This window comes from Amblyraja radiata, chromosome 20, assembly GCF_010909765.2.
Source record: "Amblyraja radiata isolate CabotCenter1 chromosome 20, sAmbRad1.1.pri, whole genome shotgun sequence".
Taxonomy (NCBI): domain Eukaryota; kingdom Metazoa; phylum Chordata; class Chondrichthyes; order Rajiformes; family Rajidae; genus Amblyraja; species Amblyraja radiata.
Genome location: NC_045975.1, coordinates 20,737,602 through 20,760,046, shown reverse-complemented (window position 1 = coordinate 20,760,046; position 22,445 = coordinate 20,737,602). Strand labels below are relative to the sequence as shown.

The 22,445-nt window shown below is 42.8% G+C and overlaps 1 protein-coding gene across 1 annotated transcript in view; it reads left to right on the top strand.

Annotated features, from left to right (window-relative positions):
- The window catches only part of swap70 (switching B cell complex subunit SWAP70), an 88,241-nt gene that overhangs the window by 52,385 nt on the left and 13,411 nt on the right, over positions 1-22,445 (top strand). The window contains exons 7-9 of the mRNA XM_033038962.1: positions 3,817-3,998; positions 13,640-13,747; positions 17,589-17,755. Coding sequence (XP_032894853.1) covers positions 3,817-3,998; positions 13,640-13,747; positions 17,589-17,755 — 457 coding nt within the window. The remainder of the gene's footprint in view (positions 1-3,816; positions 3,999-13,639; positions 13,748-17,588; positions 17,756-22,445) is intronic.

Genomic DNA, 22,445 nt, shown 5'->3' with positions numbered 1-22,445 from the left:
ACGACTGTGGCATATTCGTTCAAGTCCGTTGCCGAGTCCTTGAACATTGCCCAGTCTACAGACTCCAAACAGTCCTGTAGTTGTTCTTCTGCCCCCTCCGACCAGCTCTGTGCTGTCCTCACTTCTGGGGGTGCGCTCTTTAATTGCTGCTTGTAGGCAGGAAGAAGCAGCACCGCGGTATGGTCGGACTTACCGAAGTGAGGGCGAGGGATAGAGCGATAGGCATTCTTGATGGTGGTGTAGCAGTGGTCGAGGGTGTTAGGTCCTCTGTTGCAGCAGGAGACATGTTGGTGGAAGTTGGGGAGTGATTTCTTGAGGTTCGCCTTATTGAAGTCCCCAGCAATGGTGGTAAATGCCTCGGGGTAAGACGTCTGGTGTTTGTTGACCACGGCGTGCAGCTCCTCCAGTGCCAGACGGACGTCTGCCTGGGGTGGGATGTAGACCGCGGTCAGGATAACGGAGGTAAATTCTCTCGGGAGGTAGAAGGGACGGCACTTCACCGCCAGATGTTCGAGGTGTGGAGAGCAGGAGTTGGACAGGACTGCCACGTCGGAACACCACGCAGAGTTGACCATGAGTTGACTTCCTACTTCCGTTACACTCCCACAATATTCAACTCTGCCGAGGAAGCATTTTCAATGCTGACGTATCGCAAATATTCCAGTCTAGGTTTCTGGTGACCTATGTCCTTCCTTCCTGTTCTCGGTTGCATCTCTTGATTTGGCTGCCTGCAAGCTACGTGCTAATTTAGTTGCTCTCTTTATTCTGCAGCTCCTTGCTTGACCACTATTGACTGCCTTTCGTTTCCAAAAATAATCTGGCACTTTTTATTCTCTGAGAGTGAGATGATATTTGCAGGTGCATCCAGGGACTAGAATGTAGCTTCTTTAAACCTCTCAACATGCACATGGCGACGTTGAAGAATAAACAGAAGCATAAGAGGGATGGCAGAAGAAAGACTCTGAAGGATAAGTAGATGCTGAAATCAAAATGAACTTTATATCAAGCTGGAAACAGGAATGAAAAAAATGATTGGGCCATAATACCCACTGGAGCAGAGCCACAGGGACAATGTCAACAGTGGTGCCCCAAGGAAAGATGAGCATTCACATCTTAAAAAGCTAGCACAGTTTGACTGGAAAATACAAATTAAATGTAAAATTTGGTGGCTCGGTGGCACAGCGGTAGGGTTGCTGCGTTACGGCGCCAGGGACCTGACTACGGGTGTTGTCTGTGCAGAGTTTGTATTTTCTCCCCGTGACCTGCATGGGTTTTCTCCGGTTTCCTCCCATATTCCAAACACTTTCAGGTTTGTAGGCTAATTGGCTTGGTAAAATAGTAAATTCTCCCTCTTGTGTGTTGGATAGCGTTGGTGTGCGGGGATCACTGGTTAGCACGGACTGGGTGGACCGAAGGGCCTGGTTCTGCGCTGTCTCGAAAATAAACTAAAATTATCACCGCTCAACATGAAATGTGCAGAAACAGAAGTTTGCAGTTGCAACAAAATATTATGAGAGACTGCATCTACTAAAAACATTTAAGGAGAGCAGCACCACGGGAGGGAAACTATTCTGATGGTTTCTCATATTTGGAAAATAATATTATAGTTGTCTCTTTTAAAAAAAAAGTTTGCGACAAGAAATTTCTGTCCATTAGACAATATTAGAGTTGCAGTTATGAATGAGGTTTGAATACAGTGGATATTTTCACACTTATTGTGTAAGATGCAAACAGATGTTCCAATGGAGATATTTATTCTTTTCATGTGTTTGATAGAGATCCCTTGAGTGACTTTGGTTAGCATGGTTATGTAGCATGCAGTGCTTTAGTTGTTAAATTAATAATCATGAGAGCTAGAATAATGATCCAGAGGTCCAAATTCAAATCCCACTGTGGCAATAGTAGGAATTGAATTCAGTTGATCATCTTGAATTTGTGAAAAAAGAACCAGTCTTAATGACACTGACCATGAAAAATCCATCAGATCTACTGACGGATCTCATGAGGAAATCTGTCATCCGTTATCAGTCAACCCTGAAGTTTATCCAGACCTGCCCCATGGTCGATTCTTAAATGTCTTCTGAAGTGGCCTAGTTATCAACTCAGTTATATCATTACCATGATTAAATTGAGAATGAATAACATTGGATGGAACACCTGGAATGGACACCAATTCATAAAGTGGTCCAGTCCACCTTGAGCTGTCCCACAGACTAGGTAAACCACAGCTTGAGATTGTTGGTCTCACAGAATCATACCTCGTGAACAGTGTAATTCTGCCAGACTGACCCACCAGGCGTGGTGTGCAATGGTTGATCTTGCACTCCCAAACATTGACTCGTAACCCATGAAGTCTTGTGGCATCAGATCAAACAATGATAGTAAAGAGGGCACATCAACTTCAATCTGCAAAATTAAAAATTTAAAACAATGTAAACTTATTGATTGGATGGTTTCTACATTCTGATACTACATAGTGGCTCCGAGTATTAGCATGTATGTTTAATATTTAGGTAGACACAAAATGCTGGAGTAACTCAGCGGGCCAGGCAGCATCTTTGGAGAGAAGGAATGGGTGACGTTTCGAGTTGAGACCCTTCTTCAGACTGATGTCAGGGGAGTGGGCGGAACTGAGATAGAATGTATTCGGAGACAGTAAGACTGGTGGGAGAACTGGGAAGGGGGAGGGGATGGAGAGAGAGGGATTGCAAGGGATATTTGAAGTTGTCAATGTTCATACCCCCTCCACAGGTACTTTCCCCTGTAACCGCAGGAGATGCAACACCTGTCCCTTTACGCCCCCGCCCCCCCCCCCCAACCTCGGCTCCGTCCAAGGATCCCAACTGTCGTTTCAGGTGAGGCAGAGGTTCCCCTGTACCTACAACCTCATCTACTGTATCAACTGTTACAGGTGTCAACTCCTGTATATCGGCGAGACCAAGCCCAGGCTCGGCGATCGTTTCGCTGAACACCTCCGCCTAAACCTACCTGATCTCCCGTTTGCTCAGCACTTTAACTCCACCTCCCATTCCCAATCTGACCTTTCTGTCTTGGGCCTCGTCCATTGTCAGAGTGAGGCCCAGCGCAAATTGGAGGAACATCACCTCCTATTTCAATTGGGTAGTTTACACCCCAGCGGTATGAACATTGGCTTCTCTAACTTCAAATAGCACTTGCTTTCCCTCTCCCTCCATCCCCTCCTCCTTCCCAGTTCTTCCACCAGTCTAACTGTCTCTGACTACATTCTATCTCTGGCCTGTCCACTCCCCTGACATCAGTCTGAAGAAGGGTCTCAACCCGAAACGTTACCCATTCCTTCTCTCCAGAGTTGCTTCCTGTCCCGCTGAGTTACTCCAGCATTTTGTGTCTACCTTCGATTTAAACCAGCATCTGCAGTTCTTTTCTACACGTTTAATTTTTAGTTTAGTTTCGAGATACAGCGAGGAAACGGGCACTTCGGCCCACTAAGTCCGCAATGACCAGCGATTCCTGCACATTAACACTATCCTACACACACTAGGGACAATTTAAATTGATGTCAAGCCAATTAATTTTCAAACCTGTACGTCTTTGGAGTGTGGGAGGAAGAAAACCTACGATATTCACGGGGACTCTGTACAGACAGCACCCGTAGTCAGGATCGAACCCGGGTCTCTGGCGCTGTAAGGCAGCAACTCTACTGCTGCGTCACCGTCGTGCCACCCTGTATGGTCGAGCATCATTAACGGGGGAAAAATGCCTTGTCAGCTGTGGCTTTGGTTCTTTGTCACCCCTGCCAAATATAGGCTTGTGTTCACTTTTTAATATTGTGATTAGCTATTCAAACAGCCGTCAACCTACTAAAGGACGAAAGGCTTCCTCCGCACATGGAAGGTCGTCAGAAGCGGCGGGAACTACGGCAGAAGCAACAAGCGGAGCAGGAAGAGATAACACGGAGAATGAAGGAGCTGCAGTTGGCAAATGAAGATAAACAACAAGAGTTGGAAAAAATGCGTAAGGTAAGGGTAACTTGATCTGAGCCATTGTTGGATAAATGTATAACCGTGGAAGAGGTAAAGCTCTTTGCTGACAATAGGCCATTACTTATTCTCTGCGGAAAAATTCTTAAGTCCTGCTCCACAGTTTACAAAAGGGACATAGTTGAACAACCTCGCTGCAGCAACGCACATTCACGCATAATGAGCTGCACCAATGTAATGTATTTAACTAACTTTTCAGATACAGGAATCTTCCTTCATGGAAGCTCCATTTTAATGACTTTCATGCAGTTAATTGCTCTTTTTTCCCCATAAGCCAAATCCTTCTTTTGAAATAGCTGGAGATTCTGTAAGTCACTTTCAAACGTGGATATGCTGCTTGACTTGGTCTTAACATTAGTTTTAACACTTGAAACGTTCAATTCCGACATAGTAGGTGTTTTCAAATTTATTTCTTCCCACCTTGAATGGTCGACAGGATTGGAATTCTTTGGACACGAGGAATTGCAGATGTTGGTTTAGAAAAAAAAGTCAGTGTTGGAGTAACTCAGCCGGGTCAGGCAGTATCTCCGCAGAACATGGGTAGGTGATGTTCCCCCTGCTGCTACAGGAGATATCGCCCCTGTCCCTATACCTCCTTCCTCATGTTCATCCAGGGACCCCAGCAGTACTTCCAAGTGAGTCAGAGTTTCACATGCACCTCCTCTAGCCTCATCTACTGCATTCGGTGCTCCTGATGTGGCGTTCTTTACTTCGAGAGACCAAGCCTACGCTAGGTGACCGTTTCACCGAACACGTGCTCGGTCCGCTGGATCTACCAGTTACTAACCATTTTAACTCTCCTTCCCATTCCCTTACCAACCTTTCTGTCCTGGGCCTCCTCCACTGCCAGTGTGAGGCAGAAGGAGGAACAGCACTTCATATTATGCTTGGGGAGGAACAGCATCTTATATTTTGTTTGGGCAGCTAACAACCTAACGGTACGAATGTTGATTTCTCTAATTTCAAGTTACCATTGCATTCCCCTCCCCTCCCCCCTCCCATCCTCCATCTTACTGGTTCAACTGTTCTCATCCTTGTATCCCTTCATTATCACCTCTTCCCCAAGCAACAATGCGCCATTATGGGCTCCAACCTTCCCTGATTATCTTTTGCTGGCCTTGCTTTGTTCTGGCCTTTTCTTATGAACAGTTCCCTCCCCTGTACGTTAGGTCTGAAGAAGTGTCCCGACCCTAAATGTCACCCATCCTTTTTCTCCACAATTGCTGCCTGACCCATTGAGTTACACCAGCACTTTGTGTCTATCTTTGGTATATACCAGCTTCTGCAGTTCCTTTCTACACAGTATGAACATTGAATTCTCCAATTTTAGGTAATTAGCAACAATCCTTTCCCCCTCCCCCATTCCCTGGCACATATTTCTCTTCCTCTGACCACATTTTGTGCCTCTTTTCTCCTTATCCCTTTATCTCACTGCCTTTTGGCTTTGTCCTATCTCTGGCCTTTGTCCATCCTCTGCCAATCTAAACCTCCCCCACCTGTATCCACCTGTCACTTGCCAGGCTTTATCTCACCCGTACCTCTCTTCCAGCTTTCTTCCCTCTACTACAACCACTCTGAAGTGGGATCCCAACCTGAAACATCACCTATCCACGTTCCCCAGAGATGGGGTCTGACCCGCTGGTTACACAAAACACTTTGTATCTTTTATTTTTAGAGATACCATGCCCACTGAATCCGCAACGACCAGCGTTCCCCGCACATTAACACTATTCTAAACACATACAAGGGACACCCCCTCCCACACCGCCCCCTCCCCACACCACCCCCTCCCCACACCGCCCCCTCCCCACACCGCCCCCTCCCCACACCGCCCCCTCCCCACACCGCCCCCTCCCCACACCGCCCCCTCCCCACACCGCCCTCTCCCCACACCGCCCCCTCCCACACTGCCACGGCCCACACTACCCCGGCCCACACCGCTTCTCCTGACACTTACTATCCCAGCTGCCCATGCCACTCCCGGCTCACACTGCCTCCCCTGCCAGTTGCAAGCCCAATTGCACAAACCACCCCCAGCCCACACCGCCTCTCCTGTTGCTCACAGCCCCGGCTGCTCACGCCATCTCTTTTTGTGCTCATTGATTGCCACTTTTCTGTTGCTCTGGTGATAACGTGAAGTAACTGAAGAGAAATATTTGTTTTAAGGGAAAGTGGACAGGAAATGCTTAATCGGTCCACAAGTTTCCTTTTTGGACTTCCTGATGATATGTAATTGAAGGCCATTGCTTGTTTTATAAATCATTTGTAAATTAGTTGTCTTTCTGGCTTTCTAATCTGTTCATTCACAATCACCTGCATTCCCGCCCAGAGCTGAATGGGGATTTTATAAATGATGATATAAAACCGAAGATGCTAGGAATTCCCAGCTGATCAGGCAGCTTATTTGCTCATTCTAATGCAAGCTCATTAACCCGAAATAATAAATCTGTTTTTAATCTTTCCATGTTGCCTGACCTGCTGAGTACCTTCAACCTTTTCTGTTTTTCTTTTGTGTTTCAAAAGACGCATTTTACTGCTTTTTTATAAATTGTGATCACAGTTATTTCGAACCTTTGGATGAACCATCTCTCGATGTGGAAACGACAACCAGAAGATCCAAATATAGTCTGTTTCTGGGTGATTCTATTTAGATGCCTGATTATCTTGTGTTAGAAACCACTTTACAAGAAGTAACAATTGTGTGCGTTATATACTAGTGCTTTCAAATATTCACTCGTCTTTTTCAGCTTTTTGTTACATTTCATTACATTTATCAATTCTATTTTAGGACAAGGTTCAGAAGCTTGAACTTGAACTGAAGTCAGTGATAAGATGTCTGATCACATTCTTTTGGAATGCAGTTCTCCTTGTATTTTTGTTCTCCATAAACATAGATGCAAACAATAGAAATCTTTAGTTTGTGCCTCTTTTGTAAAGGAATAATTTTGAAATCACATGCTACAGATTATAGTTTTTTTTTAATGTTCATAAGTTATAAGAGCAGAACAAGGCCATTTGTGCCATCATGTCTGCTCTGTCATTCAATCATGGCTGATCTAACTTCCCTTCTCAACCCCATTCTCCTGCCTCCTCCCCATAACCCCTGACACCCTTACTAATCAAGAATCTATCCATCTTTGTCGTAAAAGTTTCCATTGATTTGGCCTCCACAACCGTCAGTGGCAATGAATTCCACAGATTCACTGCCCTGTGACTAAAGTATTTCCTCCTCATCTCCTTTCTGAAGGTATGTCCTTTTATTCTGATGCTATGGCCTCTGGTGCTAGACTCTCCCACTAGTCCCATTGTGTTTTATTCTCACACAGCACCATACTTGCACTCTGTTACTTCTTTATGACACTGATTCTCCATTCTGCTCCCCTTGTATATTTGTCCCTTTGTCATTCTCTCTATCTGACCCACCTGCTTTCTGAATATTCCTGATTTGAATTTATCAAAATGAGATATTCATCTTACTGAGTCAATGATAATATTCTGAGGCAAATAAAATTTCCAATCCTCACCTCAAGCCTATGAATGGGATATTGCAAAAAATGCTGGAAATTTGAGAAGCAGCTCACAATGTCTTGTTGATATCACAAATAAAAGTGTGCTAGAATTACTTAGCAGATCAAGTAGCATCAAAGGGCAAATGGAAACTTGAATGAATGTTACCGGTGGATGAAGCATTACTATACATGTGCTCATGACTTTTGTAAAATTATTTGATTATAGTGGTTTTAGATTTTCAACTTGCATTAACTTAATGGGGGCAAATAAATTATTTGCTGCTACTCGGTGATGTGAAAGAATATATTGCAAAATAGTAATTGTTGGCAAGATGAAGGCAGCCATTTTAATTGCTTCCTTGAGCATTAAATATTATGTACTCATATTTGTATCTTTACTGATATATTACACAAATTACCATGGTTATTCAAAATACTGCACAGCAATCTGAAATTGCAGTGATATGCTTACTATAATCCAGGGTATCTAATGTATCTTAAATAAGTTGGCGATTTTGAAGACCTACTTGCATTTAAGCAAATGCAAAATTCTCTGAAGATTCCTGGAATGCTGCACAAAATCTCCAGTGAGTAGCTGAAGCATACAGTGCAGGATTGGCTCGGTTTCATTTTCCAGTCTTTGCCACGTTCTCATTTTTTCTTCTAATTTTCTTTCTCCTCGCGTCATAAATTTTAAATTAAATTTACCACCTGAAATGTTTCAAATCTTATCTTTTGATAAGAGGGCCAAGGAGCAGTCAAGAGCTTGGAGGCCACGTCGTTCAAGTAAAACCTCCATACGTTGGCTCGGACTTTTAAGGCATTCTTCAACAAAGTTCAGCAAAATCACAGTTTGGTCTAAATTCTTTGAGTTAGGTGATAGTAAAGCAGCTGCAATTGTAATTCTTCCTGAGATCCATGATTCAAAGACAGAAGGGTCATGTTCATAAGCCAAATGAGCAGAATTAGGCCATTCGGCCCATCTACTCCACCATTCAATCATGGCCGTTCTAACTTTCCCTCTTAACCCCATTCTCCTGCCTTCTCCCCATAACCTTTGACACCCTAACAAATCATGTATCTGCCAATCTCCGCTATAAAAATACCCAAAGACTTGGCCTTCACTGCCATCAGTGGCAATGAATTCCATAAGGTTTTCGTTTACAATTTACTATCCATTAGCTTTGGAGAGGAATGTATTTATGGACATCCAATACAATCAGAATCCAATTTGATTATGATTGTTTACTGTGCTGAGTGCAAGAGCTTGCCAATGTCTGGACGAAACTTTAAAAATGCCCATTTTCATGGTGCTCAAAGACTGTTACTGAAGGTGAACCTTATTTATTTGGGATTCCACTATGTGGTTCAGCTAGTGAAATCGCTGACTCACAGCAACAAAGGTACAAGGTACAAAGGACATTTATTATCACATACACCAATTGGTGTAGTGAAATTTGACTTGCCATGCAGCACACAGATAAAGATAAGACACAACATTAAAGAATTTAACAATAAACATAAAAAACATCCTCCCACAATGCTTCCCACTGTGTCCACAGTCCACATCCCCTTGTCCACCCGTAGTCGGGCCTATTGAGGCTTCCGCAGTCGGTGCTACGGCGGCCCGATGTTTCAGGCCCTACTCGCCGGTTGCTGGTGCTCCGGCGTCGGGAGAATCCTCTCAGCGGCTTGGGACACCTGGAACAGCCGCATCCGTACTGGAGACCGCGGCTTCCAAAGCCGACAGGCCGTGCTGGATGGTGCTCCCAACACTGGCGATCTCGCCGAGAGATCCCAGGCTCCCGATGTTAAAGTCAGCGCCGCCGCCCGTGGCTGGCCGCTCCACAGTCCCGCAGTTCCGCGATGTTCACCTGCGGTCTCAGCATACCTCAACCTCAACAGAAGCTTGGGTTCAAATCTTACCCCTCTGTGAAGTGTGCGTGTTATCTCTTTGACTGCATGGGTTCCTCTGGGGCTCTGGTTTAAGATGTGCAGGTTGGTAGGTGTGCAGTGACTGGCAGAACCTGGAAGAGTTGATGAGTGTGCGGAGAATAAAAAATGAGATTAAGATAGGATTAATCAAATTGGTGGTTGTTTCTATATTGTCTCACATTCTACATTCATCAACAGTGGCTTCAAAGAGTGCTGTAGATTGTCTGAGGAGCTTTTTAAGGCATTTTCAGTAAATTGATGCTATTTATTTAGAATAGATTAGAACATTATTTGAACATAGAATAGTAGTGCAGGAACAGGCCCGTCAGCCCACTATGTCTATGTTGAACACGGTGCCAAATTAATTCCTCTGCTTGCAGGTGATCCTAATACCTCTATTCCCTGCATATCCCTGTGCCTATCTAAAAGCCTCTTAAAACACTATAATATCTGCATCCACAACAACCCTGGCAGTGTGTTTCAGTCACTCACACTCTTTGTTTAAAACACGACTTGCCCATTTCTGTTTTAAATGTTCCCCCTCTTAATTTAAAGCTGCACTCTCTTGGATTTGACATTTCCATACTGGAAAAAAGATTTTTACTGTTTACCTTATGTATGCCTCTCATAATTTTATACATTTCTATTGGGTCCCCCCTCAGCATCTGATGCTCCGGAGGAACAATTCAAATGTGTCCAATCTTTCCTTATAGCTAATACCCTTTAATCCAGGCAACATCCTGGTAAAACTCTTCTGCACCCACTGCTAAGTCTCCACTTTGTTCCTGTAGTGGGTTGTCAAGAATTGGACACAATAATCCTAATGCGGTCTAACCATTCTAACCAATATAAAGGTGCAACATGACTTCTGGACTCTTTTGCTCAATCGATGAAGGCAAACACACACCCGATCAATGAAGGCAAACATACAGCATATGCATTCTTTACCACTCTGTCTATATGTGTTGCAGCTTTAATGGAGCTATGAAATTACCCCATGATTCCTCTGTACATCAATGCCGTTTGCCATCAACTGTATACTTTCCCCTTACAACTGTCCCTCAGAAGTGAAACACCTCACACTTCTTCGTATTAAACTTAATCTGCCATTTCCCTGCCCATTTGTGTAGTTGATCTTCATTCTGTTGTATCATTTGACTGCCTTCTTCACCGTCTGCAATTCCACCAATTTTTCTGTCATTTGCACATTACTGACCAACCAATCTGGTTAGTTATTTCAGTTTATTGTCACAAGTACCGAGTAAAAAGCTTTTTTGTTGCTTGCTATCCAGTCAGCGAAAATATGATACATGACTACAATCAAGCCATCCACAGTGTACAGTTAAATGGAATAGCATTTAGTGCAGGATAAAGTCCAATAAAGTCTGATTAAAGATTGTTCGAGGGTCTCCAATGAGGTAGATGTGTTAATCCCAGTCATTTTTTTAAAATATATCTGATAATTTACTACCTGTAAGCCTGGAGAGAAATAATTTGCAAGATATTTGCATGGGAAAGACATCATCCAAACCCACATAGAGAATGGTGGGTATATGGAATGCACTGCGGGAGAAAGTAATTGAGGGAGGTACAATTACATCATTTAAAAGACATTTGGATGGGTACATGGATAAGAAAGAGGGATATAGGCCAAACGCGGGCAGATGGGGCATCTTGGTCAGTATAGTTAAGTTGGGCCGAGGGCCTATTTCAGAATGGGAGAAAGGTCCCGACCTGAGACATCACCTATCCATGTTCTCCAGAGAAGATGCTTGACCCGCTGAGTTACTCCAACATTTGCTTTCTATTTGTAAACCAGCATCTGCACTTCCTTGTGTCTCCGTGACTCTGATCCCCATGGAATGCCATTTGTCACAGGCCTCCAACCAGAAATGCACCCTTCTGCACTACCCTCTATTGATAAGTCAGTTCTGAATCTAAGCTATAATGTATTAATGGATCTAATACATCTTAACCTTCTGGATCAGCCTACCATGAGAGATAATGTCAAATGTTGTTCTGTGAGAAGATTGCAGGTAACATCTACAACTTGGTGTGATGTGATTCACCAACCACCAGTTTCACTTCTGTGAAAACTAAAAGGATAGGACAGCTGTGTATGTGCATTTCTGTACCTGTTAGAAATGATATGTAGCCAATAGTGAAGACAAGCTGAGGATAGAAAATGACAGAAGATACAAAGCCATGGTGAAATGCTTTAAGTGCTGTTTGCCCTTCTCCATCTCACCCTGTAAGTTCTCTCCTATATTAATGATATTGCTTTGCAAGGAAAGCATTGTATGACAATTCACAATACTTAATGTTCAAAAGGGAACTACAATACTTAATGTTTGATCTACATGACCATTTCCTATGTGTTTGCTGGAGAGTAATAATCTGAAGGATATTTGCACAGGAAAGACATTGTTGAAATTGTGTAAATACCGCCATTACTATCATACCAATTAATATACCAAATACTACCCATAAGGCCTTCCATGTTCTGATGCAGGGTCGTGACCCATAATGGTGACAATACCTTTGCATCCGCAGATGCTGCTGACTGCTGATTTCCTCCAGCAGTTTGTTTCCAGGCCTTTCTAAAAGTTCTGTTTAAATTTTATGGGATTATCAGTAAGTAATATCGATAATATCTGAGCTCCCTTCAATTGGGAATTTACATCTTTGAAAATTGATTTCATCCCACATTAGAATGTATTGGTGCTGTGAGAGAGAAATCTGATGTTTAAATTGGCTTCGTTTTCCCATCATCTCTTGCGTTCATTCACCAATTCCAAATACTAGCTTTTCTTTGTGCCGTTCCGTTAATGATCCTGGTACCTTTCATGAATGTGATTTTAAAAATCTTCTGCAATTGTAATCTGGTTTGATTCTTTCAGTGAGCTTACCGTTTATTGGATCACAGCATGAACTAAGTAACTACTTGAAATTGGTTTATTGTCACGAATGTGGTGAAGGAAAGTTTGCAGTTCAACTTTGCATAATGTACCTCCAAAAAGGGAAATGCATTTGATTACTCATTATCTGCATTTCTTTTATAGCACTGTTTTGAGCAGCACACTATTTAAAGATCAGACCAGCTTACAGTAAAAACTGCAGCTTTACACAGCTGTGATGTTGTTGAATGGAGAAAAATAATTAATTTCTATTGAAGTTAAAGAAGTGATTCATGACTTGTTGATGCCACAGGTTGATGGAATATGGATTATATCCTGGGTAGGGAGGAACTGCAGATGCTAGTTTAAACTGAAGATAGACATAAAAAGCTGGAGTAACTCAGCGGGTCAGGCAGCATCTCTGAATAAAAATAGTAGGTGATGATTCGGGTCAAGACTCTTGTTCAGATCCGAAACGTCACCTATTCCTTTCCTCCAGAGATGGTGCCTGACCCACTGAGTTACTCCTAGTTTTTGTGTCTGTCTATGGATTATATCCTTATGGTTTCCTTACACAATACAGAGCAGAGCAAGTACTGAATGAAAAGATCTTCTGAAGTTTCATCTCTGGACCCAAGTGCATGAAATGGATTGTGTAGGAAGGAACTGCAGATGCTGGTTTAAACCAAATATAGACCCAACATGCTGGAGTAACTCAGCAGGACAGGCAGCATGTCTGGAGAGAAGAAATGGGTGATGTTTCGGGTCGAGACCCTTCTTCGGACCCGAAACGTCACCTATTCCTTCTTTCCAGTGATGCTGCCTGTCCCACTGAGTTCCTCCAGCATTTTGTGTCTATCTTCTGCATGAAATAGATTGTTGTGCCAACTCTGTATTGAGGGCATTTTAGTTTTCAAACTACTGTCACAAACTGATATATTGCTAAATCAATCTCCCTTCTGACCTCTGAGGTAGATGCATGAACAGTAGCATTTTATAGAAAATTCGAGAATCTGTGGGTTTTTTTCATGTTCCTGTCCCAATATTTTTATTCATGAGTGAATGGCTGGATGAAAATGTATTTTCAACTCAAATTGCTCCTGAATTGAGAGGTAATGAGACAGGATCAGTAACTAGTAATGCATTTTTACAAAAATGGGACCACTGGTATGGCCTGAACTTATTGAACTTGAATGCTAAACTAACCCCTCAAAATCCACCCAACATCTCAATATGGATTCATTCAAATATGGCTTTTGTTTGCTTTTTATTTATGAAGGAACTAGAAGAGGCTGCAGAACAAGCTTCACTTGAGGAGCAGAAGCGTCTGCAAACTCAAATGCAATTACAAGATCGATTTAGGCAGGAACTTGAACGAGAAAAAAATGTAAGTGCTATACACTTAACAATTTGGTTTTTGTGCAATGTATTTAATTGTTGGTTTTGATATTGATCATGGTCTGTTTATTTGTCATTCAGTAACCACAATTGCTACCCTGATTGTAAAATGTTTTTAATATTTGAATTTGAGGAACAGTATCTGATACAGGATTTGTGGTTTAATTTACACAGGTCAAACATTAAAATCTTATCGTTTATTTGCACGTGGTCTTTCAAATAAGAACAAATATAGGAAATTACTTGAAACCCAGTGCTGGCTTTATATTACAGAACATTCAATAACGGGCTGATAATTCTTCCCCTGTGTGTTACTCTCCACACACAGTGTACAAGCTCATGCACTCTGATTAAACAAACCTATTATAGTCTACAGAAGCTTCATTAAAATAAAGAAGATGGGATTTGCATAACTAAATGCAGAGCACCAAAGCACTGCATTGTTCAACAATTAGGTTTCTTGGTTCACTATGGATTTAGTGTAAAGCTTTTCGCCTCATTTCACTCCATATCTTCTGGATGGCATATACAAGGACATGTCCACGTCAGTCCAGGCAAGATTCAAGGCCAGGATTCCCAAGGTGGATTATTATAAACTCACAGTGGTGCTCTGGCCAGGTGCACATCTATGTATGAAGCATATTTATCTTTTGTCCATGGAGATAATATTAAATCCATAAATAAACTCTTTGTTTTAACAGACCCCTTTAAAACAGATTATAGCCAGTGCAGGTAGTGAAGAAAGCAAATGACATGTTGGCCTTTATAACAAGAGGAATCGAATATAGGAACAAAGAGGTCCTTCTGCAGTTGTACAGAGCCCTAGTGAGACCACACCTGGAGTATTGTGTGCAGTTTGAGGAAGGACATTCTTGCTATTGAGGGAGTGCTGCGTAGGTTTACAAGGTTAATTCCCAGGATGGCGGGACTGTCATATGCTGAGAGAATGGAGCAGCTGGGCTTGTACACTCTGGAGTTTAGAAGGATGAGAGGGGATCTCATTGAAACATGTAAGATTGTTAAGGGCTTGGACACGCTAGAGGCAGGAAACATGTTCCCGATGTTGGGGGAGTCCAGAACCAGGGGCCACAGTTTAAGAATAAGGAGTAAGCCATTTAAAACGGAGACGAGGAAACACTTTTTCTCACAGAGAGTGTTGAGTCTGTGGAATTCTCTGGTTCTCTGGATGCTTTCGAGAGAGAGCTAGATAGGGCTCTTAAAAATAGCGGAGTCAGGGGATATGGGGAGAAGGCAGGAATGGGGTACTGATTGGGGATGATCAGCCATGATCACATTGAATGGCGGTGACGGCTCGAAGGGCCGAATGGCCTACTCCTGCACCTATTGTCTATTGTCTATTGACCTGCCGACGTCAACCCTGGCTTGCAAGGTGCACCAATGAGCTCTTCTTCACCCAGTTATTGTGGCTCACGAGTAACCCCTCGGGACAGCACATTCTTCAGGTTGTCAATTTGTTCACCTTGGAAGATGTCCAAAGGAGTTTGAGGAGGCAGTGGAGAGGGAGGGGGAAGGGTTAGTGTGGGGATGGGGGGGGGGGGTATGAGTGGGCAAATGGAAAGCCTGAAAGGAAGAAGCTAGTGAAAGGTGAGGGAGACCCACAGTGACTGTCGGTGGCAGCAACCTGAAGAAAGAGCTGCCAAACAGGGGGCAGAACATGAGCCGCAACAGCAGCTGCTTCAACAGTGGCAGCTGGTGAAGAAGGGCTGGCTGGTGCTGACCAGAGGCATCAGAGCCTAGTTTTAAGGTGAAACGACACAAAGTGCTGGAGTAACTCAGCCGATTGAATCAGTCTGAGGAAGGATCTCAATGTCACCTATCCATGTTCTCCAGAGATGCTGCCTGACCCGCTGAGTTACTCCAGCACTTTGTGTACTTTTGTGTATTAGCCATCATCTGCAGTTATTTGTTTCAACTACATACGATGAGAATATGTTACTCGCCAATAGCGAACACCCCACTATCCTCCCCCCTTATGGTCTGTTATAACAAGGGTTTACCGTATGCATTTAATATTATCTCCAAGGACAAATTATGAAAATGTTTTATACACAGGTGTGCACCTGAAAAGGAGAACTTACCATAACCTTGCTGATATTTGAAAGCACTTCCCTTATGTAAGACAGTTATTTAAATTTTGCAAAGGTTTGCGTGTTATTGATAGCAAAAAATATTTCCAATACAAGTCGCTTCCTAGATTGAGCGAGTTCAATTGTGGTGAGTTAAGGACCTGTCCCACTTTCACGACTTCTGCCGAGTTTGCCCTTGACTCATTCTCGCAGCATGGTCATCACGAGGTCGTAGGTAAGTCGTAGGTAGGTTGTGCTGCTAGTCGTAGGTACTCGTGGCATCAAGTAGGTCGGAGCGTTTTTCTAGCCTGATGAAAAATGTCCACGAGTAAAAAAGGTCGTGAGAGTGGGACAGGCCCTTTACAGGAGTGTTGAAATGCTTGGTCACAGGAGGCTCCTGCGGTGTGAAGAGTGACTGAATTGCCATTGACATTTAAGTGATTTTTTAATAAATCTACCTTTACAGTGTGCTAATCTGGCATTTGAACCTCACTATTTTTATTGCCTTGAATAGAGTTCTTTAAATGTGGGTATGAGTGAATAGGTTTAACTTAGTTCTTGGGGATATTAGAGGAATCGAGGGGCATGGAAGTAAAACAGAAAATGAGCCATGAACTTGAATGGAATGATGGAGTGAGTTTGAGGGGTCAAATGTCCAACAATTACTCACATTGCATGCAAGAGATCAAATTGTACCATTGTTAGCTCATGTTTATTCTTTAAACAATTAAATTCACACCAGTTGTGTTCCAAAAAGTGCTTGACAATTCTACGGGACTCTTGTGGGTTTTTAAAACGGTTCCTCCAATTCTGCAGAACCAAATTGTGTTCTATACAGGGCCAATCTGGAGTGGTATGACATCACTTTGTTTTAATTGTTTCTCTATGGAATCACTCCAGGGCTCAAGAAGTGAGTTATTGTGCAACTTTTGAATCATCATTAATTGAGGATTGCATCGTAAAATCTTACAAACAACATCCACTGTTGTAACATCCACTATAAAGTCCTTTCACACAACATTTTGGTTTAAGCAATTACTCAGTTTAATTGAGTACTGTCTAGCTCCTTTCAAGGAACAAAGGAAATGCTAATTTTTGTGCAACGTTTCTCTTCCATTGGTTTTCCTGCTGAAGATGCTGACTCGTGTTTGATTGTGAATTTTACAATATCACACAATGAGATATTGGTGATGATTGAACATAAATGGGATAATAAAATTCCACGTATTCCTGTACGAAGTCTTTTAAACTATGTACCCAAACAACTGTTTTAACCATCAGCAATAAGAAGCAACATACATGCTCATTATCGCAACTGGTAATTACTGGATAATTCACAATTTTCCACTTACAGCATATGGTCATCAGAATCATGAATATGTAAATATCACCTTTTGCAAAAGCTAGCATGATCCATTCACCAATAGTAGGTTTAGAAATTGTTACGCTCTATGTGAATTAATATCAATGCTCATCGTTCTTTTGTTTATCTAAATCCTATAAAACTAAAACTACTTTTCCTATGTAGATATTTTAAACTTTTGAATATAGCATTAGTTGTGCTGAGTAATTGTCAGAATTTTAACCGTGAGCCCTTATGGAGCTCCGATAAATGGATCCTCTGTATACTGATTATGAAGACCTTTTTGCTGTTGATTCAAGGCTTGGTGTTTGTATTAATTATGTAGGGATCTTGTTTGCTCTCCAGGGTAAAGATTATTGACAGGGTATTATTACTTATAGATCAGAGAGCATATGGAAGAGCAAGTGGCTCAAAAGTCTTCTGAACTGGAACAGTACTTGCAACGTGTCCGTGAGTTGGAGGGCATGTATAAGAGGCTTGAGGAGGCCCTTGAAGATGAGCGTCAGGCTCGACAGGATGAGGAATCTGTTCGTAAGCTTCAGAGCAGGTAATAAACTATTTGTATTGCAGTGACAATTTTTTGCAAAAAAGGCATGACTGGGAGGTGAGATTTGGGGATTGTCATGGGGATGTGTATTGGGGTTGGTGGCTATGTGGTAGTTATTGGGATTCTGTGGGGACAGGTTGCATCGTCGGCAGCCCTGATTGGGAGTCCAAAAGGGCCTTTGTCAGATGTTATTGGGAAGAGATTAGAAATTGAAGAGGATCTAATTGTTTTGATCCCCAGGGTTAAAAGCGGTTATGCTGAGAAGACGTCAGGAGATAAGAGCTAAATTGCACCCATGTGCAAATTAATTTGAATCAAGCATACATTCGGATCTAACAAGACAATATACATGTTGCAGGACTATCTCTTTTGTTTATTTTAGAGATACAGCGTGGAAACTGGCCCTTTAGCCCACCGATTCCGCGCCAACCACAATCACCCATGCACGAGTTCTATCCTAGTACACCAGGCACAATTTAGAAAAGCCAATTAACTTACAAACCTGCATGTCTTTGGGATGTGGGAAGAAATTGGAGCATCCGGAGAAAACCTATGCAGTCACAGAAAAATGTACAAACTCCGTACGGACAGCACCCAGTTCAGTTCAGTTTTATTTGTCATATGTAGGTTAACACAGGGTCAACGGTACAATGAAATGTGTTTGACAAGACATCGGGTCACCTCAGCAATGATATTACAAGGATAAAATTAAGATAAAAAAAGATAAGATAAAAGTGACAATTGGTAGGTAAAAGACACTAATAAATAAAATAATCAACATATATGATGTGTTTATCAGTTCAGAAGCCTGATGGCACGATGATAAAAACTGTTCTTAAGTCTGGTGGTAGGTGCAGCCATGCTTCTGTATCGCCTGCCTGACGGTAACAAGGAGAACAGTCTGCGTGCTGAGTGGCTGTGGTCCTTGATGATGCTGTGTGCCTTCTGCAGGCACCGCGTGTGGAAAATGTCCTGAATAGCTGGGAGACAGTTGCCAGTGATGTGAACCCATTGATCGAACCTGGAATCTCTGGCGCTGTAAGGCAGCAACTCTGCCACTGTGCTACCCTTTTTTTCTGAAAAGCTGGAATATAACCCCTCAGTAAATACCCTAAATAATTTGTGAGTTAGCAGACAACATCAACACCAAATTAAAAGTCTGGGTAATAAGCAAATACCTGTACTGCTGTTGGAAATAGAAATTCCATCAACAACCTCACTTGGATGTTGCAGGGTTACCAACCATTATGTCTTTCATACATTATATGTTACCCGCCAGGTCCTCTCTTTGATTTTGGCAGCCCCCCCGACAGGTCCACCCTTTGGCAGCCCCCTGGCTAATTGCGGTGTGGGTCCCCTCCTTGCTCTTGGCCATGCAGTTCTCCTACAGTCTCGACAGTCCAACTTGTTCTTGACGTTCGTGACTGTCCACCTCACTCACGATGGTCCACCTCACGGGTGGGCCCATTCTCGTTATCGGCGGTGTGGATCCCATCGACATCAGTGGCTTGGGGGTCAAGTTCAGAGTCTGCGTTGGGCGAGCCAGGCATAGGGGCGGATCCTCTGTCATTGGTCCGTGGCGAGCGAGCCGGCCGAACCTTGGTCCATGGCGGGCTGATCCTCCTTTTTTAAACATTTAAAAAAAAATGTTTTAACCAAAAATAATTTCATTAATTATTAAAAATAATATTTACAATATGATATAAAATGAAACAAAATCCACCACCATAGTACATGTCAAACAAACATACTAAATAAACTATACAACTATATTACAATCCCCATCGATGATGACTTCCACCCCACGAGGTGCCCAACGGTCCTGGAAATCCCTCATGGAGCCCGTGGACAGCGCGTGTACCCTTTCTAAAACTACCCAAACGCGGACGTAACCCTGGAAAAGAGGCAGGTAGCTGGCCGGGGCAGAGCCCTCTTCTGCCTGGCGCCGTGACTTGCTGATGGACAGCTTGGCCCGGCCCAGGAGCATCCCAACTAGGACATTGGCAGGTTGTCATCGGCCCTACAGGTTGTCCGAAGATGAGGATGGTGGGTGAGAGGTTCAGCCAGAAGGCAAGGAGCAGCCCCTTTAGGTATTGGAGCGCGTGAGGCTGCAGCCTCACGCGCTCCACATACATGTGGAACACAGATTCTTCCAGCCCGCAAAAGTGAGAGGTGGCTGGCGATTCTGTGAACCACAAGAGAAACAGATTGCAAAGGACTCCTCGGTGCAGTACCCTCCACCCCAGGTCCCCAATGTAGAGGGGCGAAATCCCTGCGTAGACAGACCCCACTGGGGACCCTCTTGCGACCGAAAGGCAACACCGACTGCCATTTAGTGATAGCCCCTGTCCCACTTAGGAATCCTGAACGGAAACCTCTAGAGACTTTGCGCCCCACCCAAGGTTTCCGTACGGTTCCCGGAGGTTCCCGGAGGTTTTTGTCAGTCTCCCTACTTGCTTCCACTACCTGCAACCTCCGGCAACCACCTGCAACCTCCGGGAATCGCACAGAAACCTTGGGTGGGGCGCAAAGTCTCCAGAGGTTTAAGTTCAGGTTTCCAAAGTGGGACAGGGGCATTAGTGTCTGGAGGGTGGACCAGGGCAAGGAGGCTGATCCTCCTTCGGTCCCCGGTGAGCAAATCCTTGGTACGCCGCGGCGAGCCGGGTTTGCTGGTTGGCTTGGCCGCTGCTTGCCGGGAACATTCCCGGCACGCTGCAAATGACAATAAGGATATAGCAAACCTGTTGGGTAATTATGTGCCCAGATTAGGAGAATATAGTTTTATACTTACATATACTTATGGAAATCATTAATGTCAAGGATATGAACTCGCCAAAGTTGGCATCAAGAAGGATACAATTTTGGAAGTTGATTGTGTTAAAGCCTCACAGATGCCCAAGATCTGATTTTAAGACTTTTAACTGTAGACAGTGAGGATATTGCAAATAGTTTAGGTGATTTAAAAAAATTTTTGATATCGATTCAGAAATGAATTGAAAAATCACAAAAGTAAGCTCATTAATTGAGAAAGGTAAGAAAGGAATAAGGAAATTATACACTTGACAGTAAAATTTAGGAAAATTGAGGGTAGATGGAGGTCATAAAATTTTGAACCTCTTAGAAAGAACCAGTATTGATTTGTGAAGAGTAGGTCACATCTTATATAAGAAATTTGAAAATAATTTTCTAAAACTCGATATATTGAAATGTCTGTGTGGATATCGGAAGGCCCTTGATAATTTTTTACATTAAAGATTGTTATCCCAAATTAATGATGATGTGATTATTTGCTCATGGTTGCTATAACAATATTGATAAAATAGAGATTAAGGATAAAGTGTTGTTTGCTTGAATTAGAAGAAAGTGAAAACGGTGTCTTGCAAAATTTGTGTTCACTTTTTAAAATTAATAGCTTAAATAACATGTGAAGAGCTGCATTTCCAAGTTTTTGAAGATCAGTAGCACAGGAATTACCTGAGATAACGTATATGACAGAGAAATATTGACATGTCAAGTTAGTTGGCAAATGCATAGTAGATGAATTTCAACGTACTTGAACAGGTAGATTTGAGTGATTATTAATGTTAAAGGTTGGGAAATATATAAAACCAGAGGTTTAGAAATTCTCATGTGTTGCCCACTAAAATGTAGTGAGTGTAGAAAATAGCCAAAAGTGCAATGGATGGACATACTTTAATGAAGGGCTAAAAACTAATGGGGAATGTTTTGCTTGAGCTAAACAAAGCTTTTTTTGGAGTGTATCTGGAGTAATCTGTACATTTTAAAATCATATCTCAGAGGATCAATTGGCATTGGAGAAAGTATAGCTTCGGTTCTCTAGAGTATTATCAAGTGAGTTTGAGGAAAGATTATGTAAACTCGCTTTGTACTCATAATTTAATATGTTAAGGGGAACCTTGACTGGGGTCTAGGATTTTGCAAAGTTAATAAGAAACTTTTTCCACTGAGAGGGATTCCAACACATTGAGAGTCATGGAGGTTCACAGTGTGGAAACGGGCCCTTGATCTCAACACAACCATCCCGACCTAGATGCCCCATCTAAGATAGTCCCATTTGCCGGTATTTGTCCCAAATATATCTAACCCTTTCCTATCCATGTAAGAGTTGAGAGGAAATTGATGAAGATCTTTGCATCCTCTGTGGCCACAGAGTAGATTCCAAAGGAATGGAACATAGCCACTATTGTTCATTTGTTTACGAAGGGAAATTCATATAATCGAGAAAATTATAGGACACTGGACCTCATGTCAGTGGTGGGGTAGCTATAGGAGAGGATTCTTCGTAATAGGACTTACTCCCATTTGCAAGAAAATGGGATGAATAGGGACAGCCAGCACGGCTTACTGACTAGATTGAATTGTTTGAGGAGGTGACAAAGGTGATTGAGGTAGGGCAGTGGATGTTGTCTACATGGATTTTGGCAAAACGATTGGTAAAGTCCCTCTTAGTAAACTAATCTAGAAGATTAAAATGCATGGGATCCATGGTGACTCGGTAATTTTGATTCAGAACTAGCTTATCTGTAGAAGACAGAGTGTAGTGGTGAAAAGGTGTTACTCTGGTTGGAGATCTGTGACCAGTTGTGGTCCGAACCCTTCTTCGGACTGATACTTAAGGGCCTGTCCTAATTAGGTGACTCTTTAGGCGACTGCCAGAGACCAATTTTAA